The 22,927-nt window shown below is 41.8% G+C and overlaps 1 protein-coding gene across 1 annotated transcript in view; it reads left to right on the plus strand.

Annotated features, from left to right (window-relative positions):
- The first annotated feature begins 5,095 nt into the window (after positions 1 to 5,095).
- The window catches only part of Grpr (gastrin releasing peptide receptor), a 34,307-nt gene continuing 16,475 nt past the window's right edge, over positions 5,096 to 22,927 (plus strand). The window contains exon 1 of the mRNA XM_057760418.1: positions 5,096 to 5,511. Within this exon, the coding sequence (XP_057616401.1) occupies positions 5,096 to 5,511 (416 nt within the window). The remainder of the gene's footprint in view (positions 5,512 to 22,927) is intronic.

Here is a 22,927-nt window from a genome sequence, read left to right on the forward strand (position 1 = left end):
GAACTTGAAACAATCCCAGTTTTGTAGGATCTGGATAGAGTCATCTGCCTTGTCTGTTCCTGCTGCAGCACTAAAATTTGACATCTCTGATTCTTTTCAAGCAAGAGTTGCTGTAGTCCTCTGCACAGCTTCCCCATGCCGCTGTCACAAATCTCCCAGTAAAACCATACCCAGTGCCCACTGACCTTCAGCACATCACCTCATCAAAGCTGAAGGTCATGCTACTCTTGGGCCTTTCTCCGTATGTTTGGAGTATTAGACATTCATCATTCTTGTTTCTCAGTTCTCTTCAATCTTTCCTTCTCTGTCTTCACGTCATTTTCATTGACTCTCTTACCTTCCTTCATTCCTACAATGAATTCAGTTGGCACAAGACCAGGTTCAGAATTTCCCTCTAGAATGACTCCCATCTTATCCTTGCTTTTTATTCTCAGAGTGATATTCCTATAATAAAGAAAAAAAATCACCATCCTATGGTTGGGAGAACTGGCACATGCCCTGAATCTCCAAACTCAGAAGGCAGAGGCAGGTGGATCTTTGTGATTAGAGTCTTATTCATGAATATAGTGATGCAGTCTAAGACAAAGGGACAACTCTCGGTCATTAGCAGGAATCTCAAGGAAATTCTTGACCATTATCCGGGGTATGAAGAACTCCTCGTGCAGTATTTAATATTTTTTTATATATTTGTTCTGCAATTTGGAACTCTTAACTCTCTTGCCTCATGTTGTAATAAGAGCGGCAGGGCTGCGTCCCCGGCACCCGGCCGCCCGCATGACTTATGCCCCAAAATAATTACATGGAAACTGTATTTTTTTAAACACTGCCTGGCCCATTAGTTCTAGCCTCTTACTGGCTAGCTCTTACATATTGATCTAACCCATTTCTAATATTCTGTGTAGCACCATGAGCTGGCTTACCAGGGAAGATCTTAACCTGCGTCTGTCTGGACTGGGAGAATCATGGCAACTCACTCATTCGGCTTCTTTCTCCCAGCATTCTGTTCTGTTTACTCCACCCACCTAAGGGTTGGCCTATCAAATGGGCCTAGGCAGTTTCTTTATTAATTAACCAATGAAAGCAACAGATTAGAAAGAAATCACTCCCACATCAGCCTCAGACTCCCATGTGTTTGGACTACAGACATGCATTTCCACACTGAAGCGCAGGGCTGCAGTGGTTCGTAGTTGAATTTTGAGGTGGTTCAGTTGCTGGTTCCATGCTGAACTTGAGCAAGCCTCTAGCCTCATGCCCAGTTCTCATTCTACTCTGGTTTCTTAACCATTGATCCCAGCTATTCCTGAGGCCTACGTGCATCTTGTTACAGTGAAGAGTGCAGCTTATCAGGGGGAAGGGGGAGTGCCTAGGATTCTTCATTTCTAAAATTGTATTTATTATTTATTTGTTTATTTTCCTTTTTGTATGTGTGTGAGCATGCGCAGGCACTAATGTAGCACACAGTATGGAGGTCAAAGGAGTAAGTTCTCTCCTGCCACCTTGTGGGGTTCAAGGATTGAAGTCACGTTGCTAGAGCTGAGCAAACAGCTCAACCATTTGAGACAAGCCTCTGGTGCTGAGGTCATGCTCATGCTGCTGTCTTAAGGATTTCTCTCAGGTAGCAAGAACCCATAGCAACAATGTAAACTCTTAAACCTGTTCCCTTTCTTACTCCCTCAGTGTAAAGGACACAATAAGTACTGCCATGTTGACATGATCTCTAGAGCCTATAGTGTTGGCCTCATTAACCCCTAGGACTGCAAAGATCTGGAATCCCCTGCAGCCCTAAATGAAAAACAATGATTGCTTGGTTCTGGCACTGGAGATTTAAAATGAGTATATATAGGATAGGGCCTCTGAAGTTGTATTTTAACAATGCACCCCAAGAATCTTGCTGATTAGCATTTTTATTATGTGTATGTGTGTGTATCTGTATGTATGTGTGTGGGTACACACATGTTGGTGTAGGTACTTGCGGAGGCTAAATGCACGAGTCCCCTTGGAGCTGGAGTTTGGGAGATGTGCATGCTGGGGACTGAAATCAGCCCTTGGCAAGAGTACTATAACACTCTGAACTGCTGAGTCATCTTTCCCGGCCCACCTATTTTTTTTTTAAGACTTGTACCTTATAGGCTAATCTCCAACCTGAAATCTTAAATGAAAAGTCTTCACCAGCAGATCCAATACTCTTTATTTTATTTTGCATCCCCAGCTCTTCTCTGGACACACCCACACTGTAACTAGCTCACTTTAGTTGTGTATATATATTATTGCCTTTTCAATAATTTTAGCTGATGAAAACCAGAATACCAGCACATAATCATGCGAAGAAACTTTCTCTCTTCTCTTTAATTGTGTAGAATCCAGCTACCTTCCTAAATCTGATCGAATCTTTGTCCCTCTTCTATTAAAGTTCACAGAAGAGCAACTTTTCTGGAAGAGTAGAAAATGTGATCTGTTGACTACAAGGAAAACACAAGTGACATCATTGCCTCAACACAAAAAAAAGTAGTAGATATCAAGCCTCAATAGACCTTCACTCTGAAAATACTGTTAGAACAGTTTATACTGCTGTGGAAGGCCTGATGTTAACAGCAGCTTTGAGAAACCAACACATGCCAACAGCTGCTTATATGGGAAGAAGCACTAATAGCCTAAGTGGATTTAAGAAGTGAGACTGACTCAGCACATGGAGGCGTCTGAAGAAACAACAAGAAGCCCACAAGTCCTCTTTGTGTACCCAAACAGTGTAGGCAGAACTTCATAGCAACAACATGGGATTCAATACTGTCTCACCAAAGTGCCTCCAGCTGTTTCATGTCGCACCTTCCTTGCGCTGTCTCTTCTAATTTGAGTGACCTTTATAAAAGGGTTTCTAGTGCTTCTCTTGCTCAGTGCCATCTCCTGTCTTTGTGCCACTAATCACATGCTGCTTTTTCTCTGTTCAAAAAGCTCTAGTCCACACTTAGCAATCCTTCAGCACCAAGCGTCACATTTTCTGAAGAAACAGTGGCTGCTCTTTTTCCATTCTAGAAAGGCAGTGGCGTCTAAAGAGTGGCCCCCTTGCTCAGTGCCACTGTCCAGCCTCTTACATGTGTAGTAAGTAGTGCCCGGCAGCTATAAATTTCCCTCAGGTAAATACAGGAGTTGGTGTTTCACTGGTGTGAGTGGAACTCCCGTCTATTGATTTGAGATCAATCAGTCTTCTGAGCTGTTCCAGAGCAAGTCTTTTCACGTCAGTCCCCAAATGGTAATTATGGTAATCCTGGTAAGTAGCTAAAATTAATCAAATGGAATTAATACTATCCAGTCTTACCAGGGATTGTGTTTTATTGACCTTCATAAATTATCCCCGCTCCACAGATAAAGAACGTGAACCTGAGGATGCATAAGTAACTTGCTCAAGCAATGTGCCAAGGTAATAAATGAGAGGGGTCAGTCAGGACTGGAGCCCATGTCCTACATCAGTAAGTGGTACTACTAGCGGCTGATTGACACCACTAGGCTCATGGTTATTGAGTCAGTAACAGTGATGCTACACTCCACTAAGAAACCCTCCCACCTACAAGCACGTACCATTAGTCTTCTGCCTGCGAGGAACCTTTCATATTACAAAAGAGGTACAGCAGCCAACTGGGTACCAAAAGCTGCAAGGGTCCATGACAACACACTTGGAAGCTTTCTTGGTGGGCCCCGACATAGCAGAAAGCCCTCATTTCTTTCTTTCTTTCTTATAGGTCCTGAAAAATGAACCTTTCGCTAGCATTGTCTGTTATTAACTGGCTTTCAGAAAGGGCCGGCTCCACAGAAATCTTGAAGGTATAGCCTTATAATGTATTTATTAGTGCTCGCTAAAGGTCAAGCCTGATTCTGATAGTATTTTTAATAGAGTCTTTCTCAGCACTGCTTCGTCCATAACTCATTTCTTTCACCAGCCTTCCGTCCCCATTTCTTGGGAGAGTCCACAACTGTTTAGTTCAGAGGAAATTGAAAGCTACACCAAAAGCTAGTTCATGTGATTTTTTTTAGATCAGAAGAAAAAGCAATTTTTTCTTCTGGAAAAGATTATTGATCTTTGAGTATTAAGCATGCAGCCGACTCCATGGTTAAGGAATATGGGGACTTGGGAAATATTCAGGAAAGAGCCCATGTGCACCGTGCTTCTGCTTTTCCTGGTCTGTGGCTGAAGGTTTATGGTGTGAGCTCTGCACTTGCAATTGTTATTAACAGTCCCTTTTCCAGAGCGACTAAGTAGGACAGCTCACACACAGACCCGGACGTGCCATTCTAATGCATTAGTAAAGATTAGAAATGGGGGGTGTTATGTGTCATGAGTCACATATGAACTCATGGAGATAGTATCAGAGATAGCTCCAGGCTGCAGAGAGCAGCATTTATTAAATACCGACCATAGGTGCTGCTGGCTTAAATGAAAAGGCAAAGAAAGGTATCTATCTGTTAAGCCCCAGGAGTTGCGATCTGTGGCTGGTTCTCATTTGGAGAAAGCAGGCAGCTGGGCAGTGATTGAAGCGTCCAGCAGGGGGCTGGCATTCGCTGTCTATACGTGGTCCTGGCTCCTCTTCAGAGCCCCAGCTCAGGAGAGCTGCCGTTTGCTGGGGAAGCCAGTGACGTGCAAAGCATCCTGCCTATAGGATTGGAGGCTTTCTTGGTGCAGTTTTTTTCTACCCACTTTAAACCTCCAGGTTCTACATATCAGGAAAGACGGGAAATGCTGTGTGAAAATACCAATCCCAAAGTTCTTGGTAAACTGCAGCCAGAGGGACTCAGACTAGAATGGAGGTAGGAAGAGCTGGGTCAGATTGGGCTTAATCTTAAGCTTTTCTTTGGGCTGAGTTTCTGTTGCTTGTTAACTTAGGGCATTTACACTGTACTGCTCACTGGTGGTGTGGAGGCTGGGGCAGAACCAACATCAACGTACTAAGCTAGCTTTTGGAATACCAGTGTGTGTGCATTCAGGGTGTTTTTACTAAAGGGGATCAAGAGCCTAGCACAGATCTTAACTTCATCACCTGACTGCAAAACCAGAAGTTAAGAAGCAGCATCTTAAAGGTACTTCTTTTTAGAGAGAGGTCTTGAGATGGCTCTGAACAATTGTTCCCACCTGAACTTGGAAGTGGACTCTTTCCTGTACTGCAACAACACCTTCAATCAAAGTCTGAATCCCCCCAAGATGGACAACTGGTTCCACCCCGGAATCATTTATATCATTCCTGCAGTTTATGGGATTATCATCGTGATAGGCCTCGTTGGCAACATCACCTTGATCAAGATCTTCTGTACAGTCAAGTCCATGCGAAATGTGCCGAACCTGTTCATCTCTAGCCTGGCTTTGGGAGACCTGCTGCTACTGGTAACATGTGCCCCTGTGGATGCCAGCAAGTACCTGGCTGACAGATGGCTTTTTGGCAGGATCGGTTGCAAACTGATCCCCTTTATTCAGCTTACCTCGGTGGGGGTGTCTGTCTTCACACTTACGGCACTGTCTGCAGACAGGTAAGTACTGATTGGAACTTAATGTCCTCTCTTGGGGTGGTGGACCACACAGGAGAGCTGCCTTCAGGAAAGGGAAGTTTTACTCAAATTCAAACTCCCTTCCAGGCATGGTTTTGTTCTGGAAATTACATCTGGAGTGTGGCATATTAGTTTAAGAAAAGAAAAATGAGTGAATGGCAGAGACAGGAGGAAACAAATGAGAATTAAATCTCTAAGCCCGAGACCAAGGGACATTTTTTTCTGAAGAAAAATTACTGTCTATCCTGTCTTCTCCCTCCCTAAAAAATTAATTAAGCAGTGAAAAGGACAATCACACCCCATAGTTTCAATATCAGGCTAATGTGTCTTAGAAGCAATTTGGAACCTTTCAGAAAACAGAGAAGTTTCCACTGCCCCTCTGTGAAATCTTTGAGAAAGAAAAATAGGCTCCATTTCTCAGAACTTTGTCTTCCTGGGACAGTCTTAACTTTTCTTACAGCTGATTTTTAGGTGTGTCTGAACAGAACAATTGTGTGTTGATTTTTCTAAGTTGTCCTTCAATGCATTAAAACATGATTGCTCCCTTTGGTCTGGCTAAGCAAGTGTTGTTCAAGGGTGACTTCTAATTTTAATAGCTTTATTAGTGCCCTTCTATGTTCAATGTCGTTGGAGCCTAGTGGGCTGGATGTCCACTTTTATTCTGGAAAAATATATCTTTGTGAATATATATATATATATCACTCACACATATATACATATATGTGTGTGTGATTTTGCATTGACATAATCTTAAAACCTGTTCTCATGCATTTATCAAACATCTATCATGTTAAAAAAAATAAAACCCGTGTTTGAACAGCAAGGAAAGAAATATTTGCAGGATATTCACATACATTGTTGACCATATCTAATGTTCTGAAGATTGAATACAGAAATGATTAGACTATCAGATACAGCATATGCTAAATAGCTAAAGTAAGAAAAACAGGTCCAGTGGATTACAAGCTGTTAACTCAACTATATGCTATATGTTAAGGATACATAGGACCAGAGTGTATACTGGAAAAAGCATAGGTACATTTCTTAAAAGTTTAGAATCTGAAGAAAATGGTCTACATCTTAATACATGTGGTGTTGGAGTTTCTTTTTATAAAGGAACAAACTGTCCTCAGGTGAGCTGGCCTTGGTAGGTAATGAACAAATAAAGATAGTGTTATCAGTGTCTGCGGCCATTTGTTTATCCTAAGCTACTTAAAGTACACTGCTCAGTACAGATGATATTCTCAGAGACTTAAAAGGAATGATTCGGAAATGAGGGTACTGGGTGGACCAGACAGGAATTCTCCACTCACCCTCATCTTCCTTGCACGCCGCCTTTTCGCCTCCCCCCACCCCCAGGTACTAATGACCACAGATAGTTTTCTGCGTTCGTTCAGGGCCAGCAAACTTTGGAGCTGGCCGAAGCTCCATGGCTGGTTTCCACTGGTGGAGGGCACGTCAGGCTGAGTATAATTTTCTTGATGGGAAGAAGAGATTTGGGTTTCCGGGCTGGTGAATGCAGTGGTCCAGATGGTGTTTACTGTCTCCTCCGGGAGGCGAACAGAGTGGAAAGGGAGGGCATGGAATGGAAAACCGCAGCTGCAGGGACCCTCTTCCCAGAGTTGCAGAGCAAACCGAACTCGCCATCAGCAGTCAGGGAAAGCTCTGTGCAAAGCTGAGTTGAATGCCACCGCAGCTGCAGTGTGTCCTCACTAACTTTCTGTATTTGGCTAGGCCTTGCAAAGGCTGCTGGGTCACCAGAATTACAGGTGCTGCATCACACTGCCTTCAGCGGCCTGCCAGTTGGATGATAACACAAGACTGTACTTTCCTATTTATCTTATGTTTGAAAGCTACAAGATTCTTACAACAGCCTTATGGATTTGGCAATGTAAATATGAATTCTATACTTTACAATGTGTCATCTATGTACACAGTAGAGTAAGTTAGTGGCTCAATATTTTACATAATGTCCATGTAACTGTGTAGCCACTACACCATTGAGATATTAAAGGTTTCCAGTACCTTGCCCCTTCCCCAGAGAGGCAATTGTTACTTTGATTCATTCGCCCAGTATTATTTATTGTATTCATATGGAATCATACAATGAATACAACTTATCTGACTTCTTATGCTTGGCAGAGTTCTGTGCTATTCATCTGTGTTGGTGTGTTTAGCAGTAGTTTTTTGATTGTGTGCAGGATCCCACTAAAAGAAAAGACCTCAGTTATCCTGATGAATACTGATGTATTTCTTATTTGGGGCTGAGAACTTTTTCTGGGTATTCCATTCTTTTTTGTTTTGTTTTGTTTGTTTGTTTTTGTTTTCCGAGACAGGGTTTCCCTGTAGCTTTGGAGCCTTCCTGAAACTCACTCTGTAGACCAGACTGGCCTCAAACTCACAGAGCTCTGCGTGTCTCTGACTCCCGAGTACTGGAATTAAAGGCATGTGCTAACACTGCCTGGTGGTTTTCTTTCTTTTTTTTCCCAAAATTTCATACAACATATTTTGATTATATTCTTTGCCCTCCTCCAACTCCTCCCAGATCCTAACACCTCCCCACCTCCCCAACTTCATGCTCTTCTCTTTAAAAAAAAAAGAATAAACCAACAACAAAAACACACACACACAAAATAGATAAGCATGGGGTCTACTTTGTATTGGTCAGCTGCTCCTGAGCAGGTGTCCTGCTCTGGGGTGTGGTTGATATGCCAAGTGCCACTCTATTGAAGACAATCGATTTTCCCTCTCTCAACAGCTATCAATTGCAGATGGCTTCTTACTTAGAGGTGGGACTTTATATCTCTTGGTTGGCATAATACTTTATTTCTTCAAGGCATATGTTCAAGTCTGAGATGCATTAGTTATGAGTGCCTATATTTAATAAATATTGGCAGTTTCCAGATGAGCCTCCATATATAATAGCTTGGTAAACAGATCAACCAAATTATCCAGGGTGGATGATCATCAAAACCAAACGGGGTTTTCCAAACCCTACAGAAACCTAGGCCCCACCTAAAGCTACTGAAACAAGCTTTCCAACTTGTGAGTGGGACTCAACAGCAGTAATCGTCTGTGCCTGCCCACCATAGATTGGCAGCAATGCCAGTGCTCATGTCAACCACCCTTCTGCAGCCCTCTCTATCCATAGGTGAGGTTGAGTCTTTGTTACTAAGGAAAGAACATGTTCCTTGAAAACTTTATGCCAATGTCACCATCCCAAAAAAGATTTCAAAGTTGTCTCAGTAAGTAGAATCCCAGGATTACCACAGCTGACCAATTTCAGGTTCACATTACAACCCCTCCAATTTTGGTTCCTGTCTTCTCTCTCCATTTGCACTTGCCTTCACAATACACTAGTGCGCTCATGCATGGTCGCATCTTGTTGAGACCACTCTTCAACATGCTTCTTTCTTTTACAAGTATACGGTTCCATTCCTCATCCCCATGCATAGGCTTGGGTGGGCACCAACAGGCCTGTGTTTTAGACATTTATCTGCTATTGCTATCCATGTGGGGGAGTTGGATCGAGTTACTTAACTAACTTTCTGGCCTTGGCTTAATTACCTGTAAAATGGCCGAGTAAAATGGCAGAGTTTGGTAGCTTGTCTTGTTTTGAGAGAGAGAGAGAGATTGAGAGAGAGAGGGAGAGAATTGTGTGCATGCGCATGCATGTATGTATGGAAGCCGATGGTTAGCCTCAGAAGCTGTCCATGTTTCCTGTTTGGTTGTTTGTTTGTTCGTTTTTTGAGACAGAGTCTCTCACTAGCTTAGAATTCATCAAGTAGGCTAGGTTGCTTGGCCAACAAGCCCTAGAGATCTACTTGTCTCTGTGCCTTCTCAGCACTGGGAAGCTCTAGAAAGTTCATATTCCCCTTAACACCCAGGGTCCACTCTACTTATAAGAGTTGAGGAACTACAGTCTGGTTGATGTTTGAGCAGTGAGCACATAGTCTAAGCAAGCAGCTAGCAGTTGGAGCAGGAATTTTTCAAGTTCCAACCCTTGTTTAACATAGAAACAAGAAACACGTGATGCGATTTAACCTTCAGGACAAACTTGGAGGGAAGGGAAATTAAAGCCTTACTCTCTTCACTGCAAGCCACAAATTCTTTAGCAAAACTTGACACTTTCTTTAGCAACAATCAAACTACAGTCTGATTCCATTTCCCTTCTCCTGACATTGGGAGCTACAGGCTCAAAATCGGGCTGTTCTAAAAGACGGTGCTGAGTAATCCAACACAGAAAGGATTCTTCTTTCTGTTCACGTCAACAGGTCTCTGGCTACTATGCCTAGCTTCCTGGATTCTGAGGAGATTGATCTCTTTCTCACAAAAAGAAGATTCAATTTAGTTTCTTCTAAAGCGTCCATCCAAAAAAAGTCCGTTGGTTAGAGGAAGTTGGGTGGGCTGCCAGTTCCAAGTTCTCTATAGTTTGGTTTTCAGAGGCATAAGCTGTCACTCTGGAAGGAAGTATAACTTGTGTCTGCCCATAGCCATGGCGAAGCAGCGCTGTAGCCACCAGATTTGGGAATGAGTACGGCCCAGGTACTGCGGAAGTGAGCTTCCCAGCCAGGCTCTCTCTCAACTGGAATGAGGTAGAAGAGGAGAGAGAGGCGGGCAACAAAAACCTTCATCTTGTCTCTCACACATTATCTATTCAAGTGTCAGGCTTTTATGTGATTAATTAAGTATCATTTCTGGCAACTTAATATGCATGACGGCAAAAAAAAAGCACAAACTTCATCATGAAACACGCAGCATCTCATGAAAGGGCTCCCTGGTGAGGTTTTTTTGAACTGTGCCTGTCAATAACATTCTTTAAAAATAGACCAAATTTGCATTCTTGCACTTATAAATCTTCCTGGTGTGTGGGGTTGCATAAATTTTCTCTTAATTAAAACACATGCTTTCAGCATAAAATGGAAAACAGAAGCTTTCCTCTTTTTCACCTCTGAGTAAAAGCAAAGAGGGACATCCAAAAGATTTCTGTTCCACAGTAGTAGCTTTCTCTAAGAGACCTTCCCTGGCCACTCGGTCTAACAAACTGGCCAATGCCATCCTGCCAACCACTTTATTTCTTTTTTTTTCCAGGTTTATTGGGATGTAAGTTATACATAGTAAGTTCTTAGGGGGGGCATCAATAAGCCTTGAAATTCCCCACCTCACCACATCACCTCCACCGACACAGTCCAAATAAATATCATTTCTATCGCCTCCTCAAATTCTTTCTGGTCCCTTTGGAGTGTACCCCCTCCTTCCACCTCAGCTCCTGAAAACCTCCGTCTTTTCCAGGACGTTCCATAAATGGTAGCATATAGTCTGGTACCTTTTACCACACTGTATTGCCTGTGTAAGTAACCCACTCCTATTTTGCTGTGTCATATTCACAGCATCAATGTGCCATGGTTTATTTATCTGTCCTCCTGTTCGTGATCAGTAGGAGTGTTTTCGGTTTGGGATAATGATGAATAAATCTGGCGTAAGTGCTCATTTACAGCTTTAGCGTGGGTATATGTCTTCCATTCTCCTGAGTACGTACAATCCATGATTATTTTTCTTGAGAATTTCTTTCCTTTTTTTGTCATACTGTAATTACATAAGCACAAAAAATGGGAGTCTGGGGACTGGGGGGGATGGCTCAGTTGGCCAAGTGCTTGTCATGCTAACATGAGGATATGAATTAGATCCCCAAAACATGCCTGTAATCTCAGCACTGGGGAGCCAGAGATAGAGAGATACTAGGGGCTTGCTGGCCAGCTATTCAATCTGAATGGTCAACTTCTGGTTCAGTTAGAGTCCCGGTCTCAAAATATAAGATAAAGAGTGATAATGTCAACTGCTGACCTCTGTACATGTGTGCACACAGGGTGGGTACACCCTTGATTATATACACATATAAAGTAGGACTCTATCTCATTTGTTAATGCATTCTCGGATACCAGAGCAGTTTCTAGCCTGCACTGAGTGCTCAAGATATCTTTGCTGAGTAGATGAAATGAAAGATTCATGAAAGGAGGAATAAAGGGATGAATGAATTCAGATGGTTCATACCGGATGCACCTAGAATACTTGATTATGATCTGTAAATCATGTTCATTTCCTCTGATGATTCAGAGTAACACAAGAACAACAGTGGCACCAGCCACAGATGACAGGAGCTAGGCTTTGTGGAAACTGAGGAGTGTTTTTAAAAAAGAAAAACCAAAAGAAATTTTGAACAAAAGGTTTAACAAACAAATATTTAAAGTCATTTAGAACTTATACAATAGAGTTGATAATCAAATGAATTGCAAGTTAAAAGAGTTAATAAATTCCATAGTCATCACAAAATTTAGAAAAGTATGATAATACCTACTAACTAGCTTCCTGAGTTGACCATGCTTGTTTTCTTAAATATTTTGGCTCCATCCTCATCTGTCTCCTCTTAAAATAACCATCATCTGGACATATTATTTCCTTTTCTTTGCTTTCTTTTTAAGTGCTTGAGGCTGAACTGAAGACCTTAGGCACGCATGCTAAACATGTACTCTACAGCTGAGCCACACTCCCAGTCCTGAGAACAGTCATTTCTATAAGAAATTAGAATTGGTCTTCCCCCAAAATGAGCCCCCTGGTAGCTTATCCATTCCCACGTGGTCAGCACTACACATAAATACTACACTATCAATACACTAAATTGATACTGCGGACTGTATTTCTATAGGCATATGTATATTATATGCATGAATTAGAATTCTAGGAGAAGAGGTCATGGATTAAGAACAACTGAAGGAAACATAGGAGGAGGTGGATGAGGAGGAGGGATGGAAATGATGTAAATATGGTACTCAGGTGAAATTCTCAAAAAATAAAAAAATAGGATACCATGGCTTGCCATTACAATTTCCTTGAAAAGTGAAAATTTGACATTAAAATGAGGAGAAAAATTTAAAACAGAAATTAGAAGGGTACAGCTGTGTTCTATCATAGATGATTAAAATCAGTTTTTAGTAGAGGTTAGAAAAGTCTCCATCCATCTTCCACAACTCATTATTGAGCCTATCATATAGAAACCTTTAGAATTATAGAGTTTTTGAGAACTGTTGTCTTAATCTTGTTTTGCTCTTGTTACAACAGAATACTACACCGAGTAAATTATAAACAAAAGAAATGTATTTAGCTTATTGTTCTGTAGGCTGTGACATCCAAGAAGTGCTAGCAAGTGGTGAGGGTCCATGCTTGGGATAATGATAAATAAATCTGGCGTAAGTGCTCATTTACAGCTTTAGCGTAGATATATGTCTTCCATTCTCCTGAGTACATACAATCCATGATTATTTCCCTGAGCATTTCTTTCTTTGCTTTATATATGTGACTTGAAAATTGAAGGACTATTGGGAAGGAGAAAAATTAACAATAGCAGAGGGGTGAATATAACAAAAGCACAATGATACATACATGCAAAAAATATCATAATAAAAAATTCACTAAACTGTAAAAAGTAGCCATTCACTGTTGGTGAAACTAATGCGTTCCTGAAACAAGGGCATTGATCCATTACTAAGGTTGGAGACCTCATAATCTGACCACTCCCACCTATTAACACTGTACTGCTTGAATGACAACCAAATTTCAACCCTATGCTTTTTTCGGTGGAGGGAGGACATTCAAACTGCTGCAGCCACTACCAAGTTTTGCTTCCTATATAGGTTGCTAAAGTTGACAGTAGTTCCATTTTCTTGTGTTTTGAGTCATCTTAAGTACTCATTTGATGAATGGCACCTACTATGAGCTTTTTGCTATCTTCACCAGTCTTGGTATTTTGAATTACACAAGCAAATTGGTGCAATACACTTGATAACTTGTAATTTGGTCACAGGCTTCTGCTTTACGAACACACACTGGTAAACTCAGTTCTACTTATATATCTAAATCAAAGGTCTTACCTTATTACTTGATTTTTTTATTGTTCACACCTGGTCTATAATTTTTCTCTCTTTTCTTACCTTCTGTGCTGGCTAGTTGTATGTCAGCTTGACATAAGACATTAGAGAGGAGGGAGCCTCAAGGAAAAATTGTCTCCAGAAGATCAGACTGTAGGCGAGCCTGAGGGCATTTTTAATTAGTGATTGATGGAGGAGGACTGAGTCCATTATGGGTGGTGCTATCCCTGGGCTAGCGGTCCTGGGTTCTGTAAGAAAGCTGAGAAGCCATGGGAAGTAAGTCAGTGGGCAGCACCCCTCCATGATCTCTGCATCAGCTCCTGCCTCCAGGTTTTTGCCCTGCTTGAGTTCCCGCCCTCACTGCCTTTGATGACGAACTGTTAGATGGAACTGGCAGTGAAATAAACCTTTTCCTCTCTAAGTGTTTTCTCCTCCTCCTGCTCCCTCACCTTTTCCCCACACCACTTCCTTCCCATTTGCTCCTCAGAGAGGGTAAGACCTCCTATGGAGAGTCAAAAAAATCTGTCACATCTCTTGAGGTAGGACATCCATAGGGAATAGGCTCCAAAAAGCCAGTTCATGCACTAGGGATAAATACTGATTCCACTGCCAGTGGCCCCACAAACTGCCCAAGCCACACAACTGTCACCCACAATCAGAGGGCCTTGTTTGGTCCTGTGCTGTTTCCTCCGTTGTCAGTCTAGAGTCAGTGAGCTCCCATTAGCTCAGATCAGCTGTTTCAGTGGGTATCCCCATCATGGTCTTGACCCCTTTGCTCACATTCTCACTCCCTCCTTTGACTGGACTCTGGGAGCTCAGCTAAGTGTTCCGCTGTGGATCTCTGCATCTGTTTCCATCGGTTACTAGATGACGGTTCTATGATGACAATTAGGTAGTCATCAATCTGATCACAGCGGAAAGGCAGTTCAGGTGCCCTCTCCAATATTGCTTAGATTCTTAGCTGGAGTCATCCTTGTGGTTTCCTGGGAATTTCCCTAGTGCCAGGTTTCTTGCTAACCCCATAATGGCTCCCTCTATCAAGATACCCCTTTCCTTACTCTCTCTCTGCAAACTTTGCCAACTGGACCTTCCTGATCCCTCCTGTTCTCTGCTCCCTCCCCACTCCCTTTCCACTCTCTCCTCCCTATGCTCCCTTAGATTTTGCTGTATCTTCCTATTTGTCTTTCCTGCATTATCCTTTCCTTTGTGATTTCTAGAGATCAGTCTCCTCCTGGCCAAAGAACTCCCTATGGTGTCCCAGTTAGTAGTGAGTCCAGTAGTGACACGTCCTCTCAGTTTATGTTTGATACTGCCTATTTGGGGTTTACTTTTGGAGAATATTTTCAGAATTCTGAGAGGGGGGTTTCTGTCTCTTGACACTTTGCTCTTACCAGTCATCATCATCTGAATTCTTCTGTGAAGTCACAGTTTTATTGTAGTTTCTTTAACAATATTGTGTTTTTTTTCTAATCTAACTTTTTTTTTGTCTTTTTTCAACTTTGAATGGTATTACTGTGGTGCATATAGATGTATAGTTTGTTTTTTTTGTTCCCATTGTTGGGGTCCATAGTATTTCTTCAATCTGTGTCCTGAAGGTTTTAGTCAGTTTGGGGAAATCTCTTTCTATTGTAACTTTTTCCTCGTTGTCCTATGGCAACCGACCTATATTGTCTCCTGCAAGACCAAGCAATTTTTGTTTGAATGCCTATGTTTGTGTATGAAAACCTGTAGGTAAGTTGAGGCTCTGGGTGCTATTATCTTCAGAAAATATAGTCTTTGCTCTTGTTGGTAGCTGGAAGGTAGTACTGAATCAACCTTAACTGGAACTGAACAAATTGGAAGCTGATCTGTGTCCTCTGTGAGCATTAGTCTGTGTTTGGGGGTATTTCAGGCCCAAGCTGTAACCTGGTCCAGTTCCAGTTCGCCTCTTCTGCTGACGTTTACCCCTCTGGGGATCTCAGCTTAACCTCCAGGCTGTTAGCCAGGAAGCCCCTCCTTCAGGGGCTCCTGGGCTGCTCTTATTACCCATCTTCACCCAATAGCTACTTGAAGTCTGTGAAGGCTTCAAGCGAGAATAATGCAGAATGCCAGCCTTCTACTGCACTTCATTTCTCCCCAGGATTCCAGCTTCTCGCATTATTATCGCCTCTGATGGGTTTCAAAGAGATTTTTTTCCTCTAACATTTTGTTTCTGAAGCTCTGCCCGGTCACTAGCTAGTTTGCCATGATCAGGAGTGGAAAAGCTTGCCCCACCTCTCTGAAAGACCTTCTGAGCTGCGCTGAAAGGGGCGTTTGTTTGCTCAGCCCAGTTCTGCTAACACGGAGTTTCCAGCTACCTAGTTGGGCCTGTGAGGTCATCATTGAGAGTCTCAAACCCTCTCAGCAATTTAGCATCAGAGAACCGAGTTCTGGCTCACTTCAAAGTGAGTCAGTCAGAAACCTCAGCAGAGGTCTGCAGCAGTACCTACTGCGGGGAGTGCGGAGAGTGCGGGGAGTGCGGGAGCATCAAAGCCTCAGGGATCCTGAAACTAGGCCGGGACTCTCAGCCCAGTGAGCAGCAGTTGAAGCTGAAATTTAGTTACACAATGCGTTTGTAAGGGTTGAAGTTTCATGGGAAGAAAAGAGCCAGAGTGTTCTTAAGATGTGTTTCTTTAAATTTCATTATTAATATTTTTTGAGAATTTCATACGTGAGTACTGTATTTATATCATATCCACCCTCCCTCTCTCCTCTAGTTTATCCTGTGTCTCCCACTCTTTCTCAAATTCATTGCCTCTTTTTCTGTAATTATTATTGTCTCATACATATTTGACAATGCATATGATATAGATACACACATACATACACACACACTCATGATGTGGGATGCCCCTCTATATGTTGTGAATATGTTTTATTACCATTGGTTAAAAAAGAAGCTGCTTTGGCCTATGGCAGGACAGAATATAGTTAGGCTGGATAATCAAAAAGAGATAAAGGGAGAAAGAAGGTAGACTTAAGGTGATGCCATGTAGCTGCCGAAGGAGAATATGCCAGCCACCCGCAGAGAAAACAAGACATGTAGAAAATGAGGTAATGCCATGGTCACATGGAAATACATACACTAATAAACTAGAAATACACCTGAGCCATTGGCCAAACAGTGTTGGCATTAATATAGTTTTTGTGTGATTATTCGGGTCTGGGCAGCTGGAAAACGAAACTACAATCTCCATTTACACACTCACAAATGTACACATCCTACTAAGTCAAATTAATGTTGTCCAAAGTGTACGCGTGTTTATGGATGACCCTTGGGACTGAATAGGGACTTGTCCCTGGAGAAATGAATTCTTTCAGAAACTCTTTATGTCTAGAAGACACTATTTCACAGTGGTGTCCTGGTCCTCTGGCTCTTGCAATCTTTCCACCTCTTCTTCCAAAATGTCCCCCAAGTCTGCAGTGTGTATGGGGTTGATGTACTGATTGAGGCTGGTCACCCTATGGCCACTTTATTTGCTACACTTTGACCAGTTTGAGTTTGATCGTAAAAGCCATTGTGTATCATTATATTGTATACAATGGTGAGAGACATAAAACTATTTTCATACAAATACAAATTGTATGCTGAGCAAGTGTCCCACCCTACTCTACTCTTCCCCCATTCTCCCTCTCATTTCTTCTCATTACTCCTTTTTGGTTCCCCAGATGATTTTCCTTCTATTTTCACATAATATATCCATGCACGGTTTATGTATCTAATATAAAATCTAGGAGCCAGGTGTAAAAGAAAGCATATGATGTCTTTGTAACCCTGGCTTAATTTGCTTTAGTTATGTGTGATGGTTAGTTTTCATTGTCCATGCAATCTTGAATCACCTGGGAGAAGGGCTTCTGAGAAGGTCTATGAGGGATTATTTTATGACATGAACTAAGGTGGGAAGGCCTGCCCACTGTGGGCGGTGCCAGGGGATCCTGGGCTATATATATATATATATATATATATATATATATATAAAGGGAGCTGAGGAGCAACACATAGGTATTTATGGGACCTTTCTTCTTCATGTGGACTTAATGTGACCTGTTGCTTCAAGCTCTTATTGCTGCAGCTTCGCCACCATGAAGTACTATATAACCTAGAACTGTGAGCCAAGATGAGCTCTCCTCTGTGTTGTTTTTGTGTATTTTATTGCACCAACAGGAAAGAAAACTAAGACCTATTTTCCCAAAAATGATATGACTTGGTTCTTTTTCATAGTTGAAAAAAAATTCAATCTACATCACATTTTCTTTACCCCTTCCTCTGTTGTTGGCTACTTGGGTTAGTTCCCTCGCTTAGCTATTATGAACAGTGCTGCAATAAACGATGATGTGCAAATAGCTCTGTAATATATTAGCCTGGAGTCCTTTGGGTAAACACCCGGGAGTGGCATAGCTGGGTTCTATGGAAATCTATTTTTAGTTTTATTTCTTTATTATTTTCCCGTCTCCCTTGCGTTCCTCCTTTTTGTTCTTCATCTCTATTTCTTTCATCTCTGTCTCTTTCTTTTGTATTCTACTCAGGCTAATTGGCCAGTGAAAACTACTGATGATCATATTAAAGAAATAGGGGGAATATGAAAATTGGCAATAAGGAAATTTATTTTTGAGCAGAAGGACTTACTGTGATAATAACATGTCTGTGTGACTCATTTCTTTCTTTACACTGTCTACATATAAATAGAACTATAGGTCACTTTCAAGCTTTTCAATGTTTCCTTTTGCCCTTTGCTAATTTTGTTTTGTTTTGTTCTGTTCTGTTGAGTTAGGCAGTGTCACATCTGGCTCAAATGTCTGTTAGGAAAAGTACTTTAAACACAGTTTTCAGAACAATGAAAAATTATGTTACAATAAAACAGCAGGTAGTTATTTCCATGAAAACCTATGGGGAATGCTTTTCTAAAAAACATCTTTTATTTTTTATTTTATTATTTGGATGTTGTTTCTGTATGTGTGTCTTTGTCTATTTGCATGACTGATTGCTTCAGAGGCCAGAAGAAAGTGTTGGGTCCCATGGAACTGTAGTTACAGATGATTGTGAGTCACCAAATGGGTGCTGGAAATTGAACCCAGGTCCTCTACAAAGACAGCAAGAGCACTTAACCACTGACCTGGGAATGCCTCTAAAATATGATGATCCAAACTAAATTTTAAAAGAATCTCATTATTGGGTGATTATCTAATTAGATATTGCCTGTTATTACATTATTTGATCAAACACATTACAGAAGAATTAGAGCACAAATTTTTCTTAGATTGTCAACAAAAGTGAAATTGAAAAGTGAACTGAAAATTAAAATGATAGTGTGAAGAAGGCATGTGCCGCAGGATGCTCATAAATATAGTCAGTATTCAGTATTTTTTTAAAAAAAATCTTATTTAAAAGTTTTTTCATTTTACATACCAACTGCAGTTCCCCGTCTCCTCTCCTCCCACTCCCCCCCACCTCCCCAGTTCCATCCTTCCATCCCCATCCACTCTTCAGAAAGGGTAAGGCCTCCCATGGGAAGTCAACAAAGTCTGGCATATCAAGGTGAGACAGGACCAAGGCCCTTCTCCCTGTATCTAGGCTGGGTAAGGTATCCGTCCATAGAGAATGGGCTCCAAAGACCCAGTTAAGGATAAAAAAACCAGTGTTCCACTACCAGTGGCCTCATAGACTGCTCAAGCCATACAACTGTCACCCACATTCAGAGGGCCTAGTTTGGTCCTATACTGGTTACCCTGCTGTCAGTCTGGAGTCAGTGAGCTCCCACTTGCTCGGGTCAGCTGTCTCTGTGGGTGTCCCCATTATGGTCTTGGCCCCTTTGCTCGTAAGATCCCTTCTCCGTCTCTTTGACTGGACTTCAGAAGCTCGGCCCAGTCAGTGCTTAGCTGTGTTTATTTCTAAGCATTCTTTACTTGTGCCTTAAGGGAAGACACAAGGTTTTAGAGAGCAATGGTCTTGCCCCATCTCTAAAAACTAGCTTTCAGGGTACCAGAGGGCACTATGCAAGCATCCTAAGGAGGGAGACAACTAACAGTCCTATTCAGCCATGATGCTATGAACCACATCAATGACAAGCACGGCACAATAACTCTAAAGGTACAGTAGTGTTTTACATAACTTAGTGACTCACTTAATAAGATGGAAACAATGCCTAGTATTAGAAAGCTAGCTAACTATTCAGTGCTACTGAAATCATAGTAACTGGAGGAGAATCACCAATTTATTATGCTAATATAATCCCTAACAACAGTCTATAAACATTTGTCCTTATAACCATAGATTAATAGAGTCCTAACTACTCATCAAGGAAACATCTCTTTGCAACAGCTATTGACCACTGCAGAAAACCACAACCAATAAAAACACAGAGCTCTGGATCTCAGTTCCAATGAATACATCTACAAAACACTACCACACCTAAGGCTCAAGAAACATTGTGGAAGATGGGGCAGAATGATTGTAAGAGCTAAAGGAACAGGGAGTTTTCTATGAGATTGTGTCTCCTAGTAATACCAGATGCTACACCAACAAAATTGTACCAACGTGACTCTCCAAGCACGAGCTGAACAAGGATGACACCAATGGGCATGTCAAAGTAGAAATAGGAACGTCTACACAAAGAACTATAGGTCCCCGAGAAAACCTTGAAGTTGGAGAGATCTACCCCAGGGAGTAATATACCAATTGGTTGTTTAGTGCCAAATGGTCAGCCCTGAAAACATACATACAAATAACATTATATGGACTGAGTATATATATACACACACACACACATATATACACACATACACACACATATATATTGTGTGTGTGTATGCAATAACAACTGATGAAAAAGGGCTATGCAGTCCAGTGCTCCAATGTTGGTCTCTGTCTCTGTCTTCTTTCATCACCTGATGAAGGTTAATATTCAGGAGGATGTTTATATGTTTTTCTTTGGGTTCACCTTCTTATTTAGCTTCTCTAGAATCACGAATTATAGTCTCAATGTCCTTTATTTATGGCTAGAAACCAAATATGAGTGAGTACATCCCATGTTACTCTTTTTGGGTCTGGCTTACCTCACTCAGGATAGTGTTTTCTATTTCTGTCCATTTGTATGCAAAATTCAAGAAGTCATTGTTTTTTACTGCTGAGTAGTACTCTAATATGTATATATTCCATACTTTCTTCATCCATTCTTCCATTGAAGGACATCTAGGTTGTTTCCAGGTTCTGGCTATTACAAACAATGCTGCTATGAACATAGTTGAGCATATACTTTTGTTGTATGTCAAGGTCCAAAGGAGGAGCAGAAGGAGACTGAGCACGAGCAAGGAACTCAGGACCGCGAGGGGTGCACCCACACACTGAGGCAAAGGGGATGTTCTATTGGGAACTCACCAAGGCCAGCTGGCCGGGGTCTGAAAAAGCATGGGACAAAACTGGTCTCGCTGAACATAACGGACAATGAGGACTACTGAGAACAGAAGAACAATGGCAATGGGTTCTTGATCCTATTGCACGTACTGGCTTTGTGGGAGCCCAGGTAGTTTGGATGCTCACCTTAATAGACCTGGATGGAGGTGGGTGGTCCTTGGACCTCCCACAGGGCAGAGAAACCTGCTTGCTCTTTGGGCTGAGGAGGGAGGAAGACTTGATTGGGGGAGGGGGAGGGAATGGGAGGTGGTGGCGGGGAAGAGGCAGAAATCTTTAATAATTAAATAAATTAATTTAAAAAAAGGGCTATGCATTTGAAGAAGAGTGGAGAAGGCATAAAGGAGAGTTTGGAAGGAGGAAAGGCAATGGAGAAATGTAATTACAATGCAATAATAAAAATTTAAAAGTTGGACAGTCATGGGAAATCATCACGGAAGGGGCATCTAGAGCCTTAGGCTCTGGGACGTTCTCAGCTAACTGGAAATGGGACTCAGATACAATGGTATCTTCTTCAAGTGAAAGAAATGACACTTGATGACTTCCTGCTTTCAGGCCTGTAGTTCCATGGAAGAGAGATTTGGAATTAGAAGGATATGTGCATTTGTCTCTATTGTGGTAGCAGTATTTCACATATTGATCCATTGCCATCATCTCTAAGGGCTCTTCACAAAGATCTATGTAGAAGTCATTGTCATGTTCATTAAGGGCTTTTTTTTTTTCTGGGGGATATCTTGCTTCTCCAGTTAGACTTTAAATCCTCATTGGCCAGGAACTTTTACATTCAGAGTGCCAAGCACAGCCTGAAATACCAATTTAGTCCTTCAGTGTGCTGATGAATTGACTCAGTGTGCTGAGCAGTGAGAGCTTGGTACTAGAAGCCCAATGGCAGGGCTCAGTGGCCTATTGTCTTTATTATCACGAATTAATAAGGCTAATAAGCAGTGTTGTGTGATGGGAGGCAGGCTTACAGCTATTTAAAGATGGAATAAATAGCGTGCAGGGACACAAGCAGAGAACACAGGAACATTGGCCATGTCCCCATATTCAGTGCACATAGGCCAGAGCTTGGCAAAGAGTTATGTAAAGAGCCAGATGATAAACATTTGAGGATTTGAAGACCACAGGGTCGTCATTGCCACCACTAAATTCTGCTTTTGTAGCATGAAAACAGCTATAGATAAGGTGTAAACAAATGGGCATGGCCATGTGCCAGTAAAACTTTATTTATGGGTGCTGAACCTAGAATTCCATGTAATTTTGACACATCCCATAAATATTAGTTTTCTTTGTATTTTCTTCAACCACTTAAAATGTAAAAAAGAACCATTATTATATCATGACCATACCAAAAAAATCAAAGACCTGATTTGGTCAATAAGTCCCAAATAGTTTACTGTCCATGATGCAGACTTGTGTGCACACTTTCTGGAATGGAGTGGGCCTAGGAGTCCATGATCCCATTCCAGTTATCCATGACAGAGGTGCTAGGGAACATTATATATAAAAAAATTCCAAGCCGGACGGTGGTGGCGCACGCCTTTAATCCCAGCACTCGGGAGGCAGAGGCAGGCGGATCTCTGGGAGTTCGAGGCCAGCCTGGTCTACAAGAGCTAGTTCCGGGACGGGCACCAAAGCTACAGAGAAACCCTGTCTCGAAAAACAAAAGACAACAAACAAACAAAAAACAAACAAAACAAAAAAATTCCAAAATCTTGGGTTGCAAGGAGATAGCTCAATTGGTCAAGCACTTTCCTTGCAAGTATGTGTTCAATCCGCCAGAACAACGTGAAAAAGCTTCCCATGGTGGTGCACAAATGCAATGCCAGCTCTAGGAAGTCAGAGACAAGAGTGATCCTGGGATTCACTATCCAGGTGAATTATGAGCTCCTATATTATGAGCTCCAGATCAGTGAGAGACACTGCCTTTAAAAAGCAAAGTGGACAGCAGTCAAGGAGGAACTCTTAACATTGTCTTCTGACCTCTTGTCGCACACGTGAACACACACACGGGGTCCTACATCTCTCTGCCATTGTAGTGGTTCAAGTC

Source organism: Chionomys nivalis, chromosome X (genome assembly GCF_950005125.1).
Source record: "Chionomys nivalis chromosome X, mChiNiv1.1, whole genome shotgun sequence".
Classification (NCBI taxonomy): Eukaryota; Metazoa; Chordata; class Mammalia; order Rodentia; family Cricetidae; genus Chionomys; species Chionomys nivalis.